A 9,609-nucleotide genomic window follows, 5' to 3' on the forward strand; every position below is an offset into this window, starting at 1 on the left:
CGGCGCTCTCAGAACCGCGCGCCCCCCGCCCCTCACTGGGGACCCCCGCCCCCCGGCTCAGCACCCTGCCCCGTTGCTCACAGCTGAACCCAGCCCCCGGCTCCTCCTCATTCTCCAAGGTGACCGTCTCCGCAGCCGACTCGTTCCCAGACGGCCTCGCGCACCCCCCCACCTCGGCCGCCGCCCCCGTCACCCCGCTGAGGCCGCCCGGCCTGGGCTCCGCCGCCCTGCACAGCGGGGGCCCCGCCCGGCGGAGGAGCAGCGACAAGTTCTGCTCCCCCATCTCCTCAGGTGAGGGCCGCCGTGGGGGGGGCGGCGTCCGCCGCAGCCGGAGCCCCCGCTTCCGGTTACCTCCTCACGCCCTGCCCGTCTCCCCCCCAGAGCTGGCCCAGAACCATGAGTTCTACAAGAACGCCGACGTCCGGCCGCCCTTCACCTACGCCTCCCTGATCCGCCAGGTGAGCCAGCCGTGGGCAGGCAGAGCGAGTGGGCGGGGGCGGCACACTGGCCGCGCGCCTCGCCCCGCGCCCCCGCCCCAGGGTGTCCTGGGAGCAGAGAGCATCACGGGAGGCCTTGCCGGCGCGCACCCGCGTTTCCCTCCGCAGTCAGTGGCCTCTCCCCTGGCACCTCGGCTCATCCCAGCCTGCTGGTCAGGTGGACCTGTTTCTGAGAGCACAGTCGCTGTTTTTTGCTGCTCATACCCACCGTGTCATCCATTCTCTCTTTTCCACATAGAGGTTACTCCCGTGAGACTATTTTCTAATAGACTTACAGCCACTCATAGCTGTCTCCTTTTCTCTGTCTCTCATACACACACACTTTCCATCTCATGCTTGGGGTGCCCTTTGCCAAAACCAGGATACATTCCAACTGGCCTGCACTGCTTTCTCTCAAGAATGCTGCTTTCCTTCCCAGTTGAGGGCAGGGGCCCTTTAAGCCATGTTCCCTCCAGCAGAAATTGACACGTTCCTCCAACAAGTGCATGGCCCTTGAGACTTGTGTTCCCTTTAGTCTCTGGTTGGGCTGCAACCAGCCTGCCCCTCTCAGGGAACCAGAGAGCACCCCCAGGCTTGTCCACATGCTTCCTCCGTGGGTCTCTTCTGCCCTCAGATGAGTTAAGGGCCCTAGAGAACTAGGAAGAGCACACAGGCCTGTGACCCTTGGAGGCCCAGACTGAGGGTCCCTGTACTTCTTTCTTGTCCACAGGCCATCCTGGAAACCCCTGACAGGCAGCTGACCTTGAACGAGATCTATAACTGGTTCACCAGGATGTTCGCCTATTTCCGTAGGAACACAGCCACCTGGAAGGTAAGGCATGCCCCTTTCTCCTCACCAGGGCCCTGGGCAAAACCTTGGACATCTCCACATCCCTTTGAAACCCAAACTGGCTAACAGGCCCCTTGGAGTTCTATACAAATGACTCAGCAGACTCCAGGCTGGGTCCTGGGCCCCTCCACCTCCACTTCTCTAGAGGGCCCTCCCTTGGCCCCAATGACCCCAGCCCCCTGAAGTAGGGCCTCCAGGGGTCAGTAGTGCCTGAACCTGGTAGGGAGGCCTGGGTCCCATTCACCGGAGACCTCGAAGGTCCAGATTCCTTGCCAAAGTGCACACTCTGAAGCCTCGAATGGGTACGGGGGCGGGGGGGAGAGGGAATGGGTGATTGCAGGTGGCGGTGGGGGCGGGGGAGGGGAGGGAATGGGTGATTGCAGGCCTGGACATGTGTAGAGACCAAAATCCTGGACTGTACTGTGGAGCACAAACACACCCTCATACTCTCCCCAGCTCCGCCATCAGTGGCAGGAAGATAATTGTCTTCATCCAATTAGTCATTTTAACACCTTCATAGAGTTTTCTTGGGGGACCAGAAAGAGGAAAGGGAGGACCCTAGAAAAATGGGGCGCAGAGATGTGAGCTGAGACACTATGCTGTTTATTTTTCTAGAGCCAGCATGGGGCGTGTGCATCTGTCTGTCTGTCTGTCTGATGGGTGAAAGTATTACATTCTGTGGAGCAGGGTGGGAGTGGCTGAGGGATAAGAAGGAAATGTCCGCGCCCTGTGGGAAAGGATGGATACCAGGGCCGGGTGTCGCAGGACCTGAATCGGATCCCTGGCTCTTGAGTCCCTCTGCTGGTCAGAGCAGAAGCTACAGTTAAGCAGCCTACTTCCCCTGGCCCACAGGTTTCCACAAGTGTCACAGGGACCCCCTTCCCCACCAGTGATCAGGACAGGTAGAGTCTGTACAGAGCCCAGCCTTCTTTTCCTTGAGAGTGCTAAGTTCAGCAGGAGAGACTGCTTCGTGACCTTCTGTATCCCCATGCCCAATTTCCAATGCTTGCCAAAGACGCTGCGAGGCTGGGACAGCTGCTCTGATTGGCTGTGAGTGATGTCATTTCCTGCCAACCACAGTCCTGCCCTCTCTCTGAGCCAGCAGGGCCTTCTGGGGGTCACCTGGTTCAGTCTTCAACCTGCAAGCCGGTTTGGATACCAGGTTTCATAAAGGACAGAGTCCTATACAAATGTCGGGATCATTACAGTTGTTATGTAACATTTGCTTTACTATATTAATCCTCTACCTTTAGGGGAATCGGTATGGAGCCTCACTGCTACAGACAGCCTCCTCCTCTGAGTGCCTCTCACCCCCTACCCTCCTTTCCTGTCCTCTCTTAACTGTATCACCTCTGCAATCCCTCTTGAGGTCAGGAGGAGCTGGTTTAGGTGACTTCCTTAAACCCCTCAATGACTGTCAGGAAGCCACCCCTCCCGTAGCTCAACCCCCTGGGCCTTCATACCAACCACCTTTGACTGGTGGCCCAGGCTCGGTCGTCTCAGCAGTGTGTCTCTCCGTGGTGGTCTTCACCCCCACCTCCCCTCGCCTCGTTTAGGTCCCAGCAGGAAGCCCGCTCAGTGAGGGACCGTCCCATTGAGCTGTGTTCTGCTGGTGCTTCTGCCACGTGTAGGACACCACCTGTGCCCTCCCTGTGGCACAGCAGAAACCATCTCCGCTTGTGGTCCACTCTGACTTTCAGGATTTTTGCTGCCAAGCTTCCATCATGTCACTTGGGAAATGCACCCTGCGTACACACCTGACTCATCTGTTTCCTTTCCACCCATTCATCTGCTCCTTGAGGTCCGTCCTCTTCTCAACTATTTCAGCTTCCTCTCCTCCCTCCTCCTCTCTTTCCTCGGGCCCCCCCAGCCTGGGATGCCGTCTGCTTCAGACCAGGGCAGAAGGGTCGGGAGCCAGTGTGGGCCAGGCCAGCTGCCGTTCATCCGGGGACAGAGCGGCCATCTGCCAAGCTGACGGTCCTTGCCGGCCCTCCCCCTGTGTCCGTCCCCTCCCAGGGCCCATGTTGTGGGCCAGTCCTTTTGTTTACGCAGCCCCCGCCAGACCCCTTAAATTGCCGTTAATGTTTCAGCGTAACGAATTAGTCTCTCATCACGAATCAGGCTTCGAAATGAGGGAAAAAAGCCCCGGTGAGGCCATCCTCGGAAATTGGGGTCATTCTCATTTGCAAAGCGGAGGATCGGAGCCCCGTAATGCGGGCAAATTTATTCCGAGGCAGGAGCCCCGGCGTGATTAGGCCCTTTGTAATTATCGCTCCAAGAGATTCCACTCCAGCCGCCCGCCTCCCTCGTGGATTAGCAAGCGAGTCGGAAAAATACACAGGATTTAATTAGAGGCAAATTAAAATTGGTAATGAAATCGGGCCAGTTGCAAGTGGCAAGAGTTGGAAGGGAGAGAGGGAGAGGGGATCTCCAGGGGCACGGGCTGCCCGCCCAGCCTGCTTTCTTCCCCGTTTAGAAATGTAAAGAGGAGACAAGGATGGAGATGAGGTGGGGGGAGGCTGGGGGGACAGGTAACAGGGGCAGGGACGGCTGGGGGTGTGAAGCTGAAAGGAGAGCAGGGCACAGGAGTGAGGGACGTGGCGGGCAGTGGGGGATGGATTAGGGCCCTAGCCCAGGCTCCCAGGGGGCGATTTGGGCCAAGCACCCTGCCCCCACCCAAGTGTCCTACAAACCAGATGACCTCAATTCCTGAAGTTATCCTGCTGGGAGGAGGTGGGACCGCCAAGGTGACTTTTCTTCTTTTCCATCCTCTTCCTGCTGTACAGCCACTAAACTCACACACTCCTTTCTCCCAGCTTCCTCATGTTAACAAGCATGCAGTAGACCCCTACTGTATACCACGTGCTCTCAATAAGCTATGTGTTCTGAGCCAGAGGGCTTCCCTGGTGCCCCAGGGGTAAAGAATCCACCTGCCAATGCAGGAGAATGCATGTTCGATCTCTGGGTGGGGAAGATCCCCTGGAGAAGGAAATGGCAAGCCACTTCAGTATCCTTGCCTGGAAAATCCCATGAACAGAGGAGCCTGGCCGGCAACAGTCCGTGGGGTCACACAACTGAACGGCTAAACAATAATAGTCTAAGCCACAGCCCAGAGTCAAGGCTCCCATGCTCCAAGGGGATAGAGGAAGTTGCAGCGAGGCTTCCTGAGTTATTCCCAAGACTTTTGAGGCTTAATGGAGACTGTGTGTGCCTGAGCTGTGATGTCCCAGGCTCACTGAGGGGCCAGGGCCTGAATGGGATCTCGTGTTCTTCAGAAGCCCCAGCGACTGCATGCGTCTGTCTGATGATGGTGGGGAAATGGGTTATTGCTAATGAGGTGTCAGGTAGAAAGAGTTTTCTAAAATGTGGCGGGCAGCAGATGATACAGCGGGCTGGCGGTGGCGAGGGGTACTGGAGACCCCCAGCTCCCTCTGCTCCGGCTGCATCGTCTCCTCCTGCCCACCTGCTGCCGCTTGTCACTGGGCCGGGAAAGGTGGGACCAGGTGGGCCCTGAGAACCCTCCTGCCTGTGCTCCCCCGCATGGAGGAGGGGCCCTCTCTAAGCATCTGCTTCTTGTCACCGTACCCCCAGAATGCGGTGCGACACAACCTCAGCCTGCACAAGTGCTTCGTGCGCGTGGAGAATGTCAAGGGCGCCGTGTGGACTGTGGACGAGCGGGAGTACCAGAAACGAAGACCGCCAAAGATGACGGGGTGCGTGGGCCACCCCCATACCTCCCCAGGGCACCTCCGCGCACCAGAGCCTTCCCACCGTTGGGGGGAGGGTGCAGAGAAATGAGGCCATGGGGGCCCAGGAGAGCCCAGAGTCTGGAAGTGACCAGTGATTCAGAGAGAGGACATTTCAGTCTTCTGCCTCTGACCGAGGGAGGAGCTGAGAGGAACCCGGCATAAGGACGGAGGCCCTAGCCGGAGTCAGGGCATGGGCAGGTGGCAGCCAGCAGGGCCATTTACAAAGGGGCTGCCATCCCCAGAGCCACTCTCCCTCTCGTGTCACAGGATGAGCCAAACCTGTGAGATCCCTGGGCCCCACTTCTTCATTTTTTACAGGGAGAGGAGGCCCAGAGAGGGCAAGGGGTTGGAAGGCAGTCTGACCTCTGACCTCTCCTGCACAGCGCTCTGCGTGGAGACCGAGGAACCTGGGAGTGGGTCAGAGCCGCCCCTTTCAGCTTCCCTTCCAGCACCGCCACCTTCTACCCCAGATATCTCACGTGGGCCTGCCTGTGCTTCTTGGGCCAGAGGCCTGTGAGGAGGCAGAGAGAGGTGTGAAGCAAGTTAGATATATGTCTGTGGGTGTCTGTACTCCTCAGAGATTCCTTCTCCCAGACAAGAGCCTCTTTACCTTCAGGCAGCAGTCGGGGCTGGGACTCAAAAAGGAGCCACACCCCTTCTGAGTGCCCTCATATGCCAGACCCAACACTTGAAATCTTCATGTCCCGTTTTCATCCTGGAATCAGAAGACCTAGGCTCTAATTATACCTCTATTTCTCCCCAGCTCTGTGACATTGGGCCAGTTTCTTAATCTCTCTGAGACACTCTCTAAACTGGGGGTAGTCACTGTGGAAGGATGGCCTTAAGCCATTGCTTTTCCTGACCCAACTCCTGGAGCACTTCTTTGCATAGAAAAGCCTGTGGGGACAGGCCGAGCACATGTCTTACTAGATGTCCCAAAATTCAGGAAGGCAGGAAAGTGGATTTTACAGAAAGGGGACTGTGGAGGCTATCACTCAGACCTTGTTGGACAACAGGAAATCTAACTGAAGAGAAAAACTACTGGGCTGCCTGACGTGGAGAAAGACACAGGGAAGAATCTCTGTCCCACTCCTCAGCTCTGAGATTCTGGGAGTGTTGCAGGGTCCCTAGGAGCTCAGGCAGCTCTCCAGTGAAGGGGGCTCTTGGTTCCTGCTGCTTCAGGTCAGCAGGAGGGCTGAACAAGATGGGCACGGCCGACTATGACCTCCAGGACAGTGAAAGGGACCTCCCCTGGCACAGAGCAGGCCCTCAATTAGGGTCAAGGCCTGAGTGAGGAGTAAGCCAATGAATGAAGCAGACATGCCTTCTCTCCTCCAGGAGCCCCACCTTGGTGAAGAACATGATCTCGGGCCTCAGTTACGGAGCACTTAACGCCAGCTACCAGGTAGTGGACTGGTCCCCGACCAGCGCCCACCCGCCCCGTCACCTTCCCTCCAGCTCTCTGGCCTCAGAAGAGAGCCTCCCCTACCCTCTCCAGCAGAGACACGGGGCACAGGGCAGGGAGGCTGGCATAGATAGGCAATGGAGTCCCCTGCCCTGGCTTGTCCATGTGTGTGTGTGGGGAAGTCCTCTGTCTCCTTGGAGGGGAATAAGTCAAGCCCAGGCTCTCAGCAAAGCTGGGAGGCAGGTCAGGGTCAGAGGCAGAAGCACCGGAGATCTGCCAGGGCGCAGACACGCTGCACAGGAGGCTCCCGAGGGCTGGGGAAGGGACATCACCCGACCAGGTGGAGCCCACTGATGGGCCTCCACTTCTGTGCGCTCCAGGCTGCCCTGGCCGAGAGCAGCTTCCCCCTCCTCAACAGCCCCGGCATGCTGAACCCTGGCTCCGCCAGCAGCCTCCTGCCCCTTGGCCACGACGATGCGGGTGCCCCCGTGGAGCCGCTGCCCAGCAACGGCAGCAGCAGCCCGCCTCGCCTCTCCCCACCCCAGTACAGGTGAGGCCGTGGCGCAGACCCCAGGCCACCCCAGTACCCCCCAAAGCTTGGGAAGGTGGGATCTTGTTCCCTTGCAGCTGGGATCCCCGTCTTGTCGCCTCTAGTCCGGCTCTCTTCCCAGGACCAGGGGCCCCGCTCTCTTCTCATGGCTCCCCACCCCCTTCCTCTGTTTTTATTTCCTTCCCTCCTCCATCCTCTCTCATCTCCCTTCTTCTCTCCTTCTCAACCAAGGACAGTCTCTGCCCATCCCGACACCTCCTTTCCTTTGAAGAGAGCCCCGGGGGAGACCAGACTGATGTCAGCCCTCAGTCCCTCAGAAATGAGGGGCTCCTGGCGAGACATCCCCATGCCCCGATTCTGGATGCATTTTGGGGTGGGATCGGGCAAGGGAAGGCCCCCCTGGTGTCCGCATCACCCCTTCCATCACAGCCACCAGGTACAGGTGAAAGAGGAGCCGGCTGAGGCCGAGGAAGACAGGCGGCCTGGGCCCCCCCTGGGGCCCCCCAACCCCAGCACCGTGGGGCCTCCAGAAGACAGGGACCTGGAGGAGGAGCTGCCAGGAGAAGAACTGTCCTAAGGGCCTCCAGGGGCAGGCGGGGCAGGGGTGAGACCCCTCCCTCCGGGAACCCAGGCCCCACTTACCCCCCAGTCCATGCCCCGCCCAACCTCAAGGCACTTCCAGGACTCAGATGAGGGGGCTGGGCCAGCAACTCCCAAGGTGACCTGACTGACCTACGACACTCGGGTGCAGGGACGGTCCGCCCGCCACCCCGAGGGGACCCAGAATCCCTGGTCTGGGACCGGCAGAGGACACAGAGGGCCCAGACCCCTCCTCAGACCCCCCCCCCCAACATCTGAATTCCACACCCCCGCTCCCAACCACCAGCAGCAGCAGGGCTCTCCTTCCCCACCAGCTCGCCCCTACAGGGCCCCTCAGAGCCTTGGAGACCCGCAGGCGGGGCTAAGCCACCCTCTCAAACCCAGGGCACCGCACCCCTGGCTCTGGCCGTGTGGTCTGGCCAGAGGCCACCACCTCCCCCATCTGTGCTCCCTTGCACCATCTTGTCCGTACTGTGAAGAAATAACTCCACCCCGACTCCTTCCCCTGCCCTGGCCTGAGTCAGGGCAGCTAAATCTCAGAGCAGCCCCAGGAGAAACCAGCCCCCTCTCAGCTCTGCCTGTTCAGAAGCCACAGCTAGTTGGGGAGGTGGGTGACAAGTCCCGGGGTTGGGGGGGCGGGAAACGCGGATTGGGGTGGGGGTCCATGGAAGCAGGGTGGCCAGGCTCCAGGCTGAAGCAGGCCTCCATCCCCGTTTGCTATCCGCTGCCCCCCATGCCAGGAAGCACAGGAAGAGGCCTGTGCCCGGTGGACTCATGGAGGTGGAGCCGAGCTACCCTTGAGGCTGGAGTCGGGCTGAGGTGGTGTCGGGGCTGCAGGAAAGCGTCTGCCTCTGTCCCGGGGAAAGACCAGGCTGAAAGCGGGCGGGCAGGCAGGCGGGATGAATACGGTGGTTGCTGTGACCCAACTGGTCACTCCCACCCCAGCCTTCAGGTCCCCCATTGCAGTCTTCCCTCACCGGCCCCCCATCCCGTACCCCTCAGTTACACGGATGACCAAAGACCTTTCTTATGCCGGAAGCAAAAACCAAAACTTTTCGTTGGCTTTTTCCTTTGTCGCCTCTCACATACCCTGCTCCTCTTGCCCACCCCAGCCCCAGGCTGGAAGCCCTCCCCGACTTAAGTTATTGTTTTAAACCAAAGTTTACAGTGTCTGTTGGTGGCCAAGACCCCCTTTCTCCACCCCAACCCCAAGGACCCTGGGACTCAGTAGAAGCTGGGGGCCCTGCGCACCTCCCCTCTGCTCCGGCCCAGCCTGGGGGAAGGAGCCCAGGCAGAGGGGAGGAGGTTCTTGTCCCCTTGGGCTGTGGGCACGGGGAGCCCTCCTCCCAACCCTGGGCTGCTTCCTGGGGGCTCTCCAGACCCCCCCTCTGCAGGACCAAGTTCCCTATCACACTGGGAGTGTGGATTCCAGCAAAGGAGCTGGAAAAAAAGTGAGACTCTCTCCACAGACCCCCTATGGGGGACCCCAACTTAAGGCCAAGGACTGGGTGTGTTTGATGCTTACACGACACCCCAGGCCTGGCCCCTTTGCTGAGAAGACTCCTTGGACTATTTCCCAAGAAACCCCCACGTACACCTCTTCACAAGCCACCCCTCCCAAGAGGCAGGGGGCCCTCCGCCCCCTCCCCTATGTACTCCCCACCTGTGTTCTGTTTGACCAGCACAGAAATATTAAACGTCCTCTCTTCACCGGGCCCTGCGTGTGTCAGCAAGGGAGGGGAGGAAGCTCTGGGCAGTGGGGGTCCTGGAGGGGCGCTTGCTGCAAGTACGGAAGTGGACCGAGCACCAGCGCCTCCGCCTCCGCCTCCACGATCATTCACAGCTTTGTTCCAGTTCTCCGCTCCACCTGGGTCCCTTTTCCACTCGTCATCCTGGGAATTTTCTCTCAAACCAGCTCTCCATCATTCTGTTTTCTCCCAAAGTCACAACTCCTGGGCCCAGTTCCTTCATAGGTTTGA

The 9,609-nt window shown here is 59.3% G+C and overlaps 1 protein-coding gene across 4 annotated transcripts in view; it reads left to right on the forward strand.

The window, feature by feature from the left end:
• FOXP4 (forkhead box P4) overlaps positions 1–9,344 on the forward strand; it is a 51,288-nt gene extending 41,944 nt beyond the window's left edge. For 2 of the 4 annotated variants that reach the window (XM_055406152.2, XM_055406151.2), the window contains exons 11-17: positions 84–291; positions 382–458; positions 1,207–1,308; positions 4,918–5,039; positions 6,414–6,480; positions 6,861–7,030; positions 7,460–9,344. In XM_055406152.2, the coding sequence (XP_055262127.1) occupies positions 84–291; positions 382–458; positions 1,207–1,308; positions 4,918–5,039; positions 6,414–6,480; positions 6,861–7,030; positions 7,460–7,607 (894 nt within the window). In that variant the 3' untranslated portion in view covers positions 7,608–9,344. The remainder of the gene's footprint in view (positions 1–83; positions 292–381; positions 459–1,206; positions 1,309–4,917; positions 5,040–6,413; positions 6,481–6,860; positions 7,031–7,459) is intronic. The other 2 variants (XM_055406154.2, XM_055406153.2) reach the window with 1 other exon arrangement.
• The last annotated feature ends 265 nt before the right edge of the window (positions 9,345–9,609 follow it).

Source organism: Moschus berezovskii, chromosome 23, assembly GCF_049115385.1.
Source record: "Moschus berezovskii isolate FMDL1 chromosome 23, NW_MosBer_1.0, whole genome shotgun sequence".
Lineage (NCBI taxonomy): Eukaryota > Metazoa > Chordata > Mammalia > Artiodactyla > Moschidae > Moschus > Moschus berezovskii.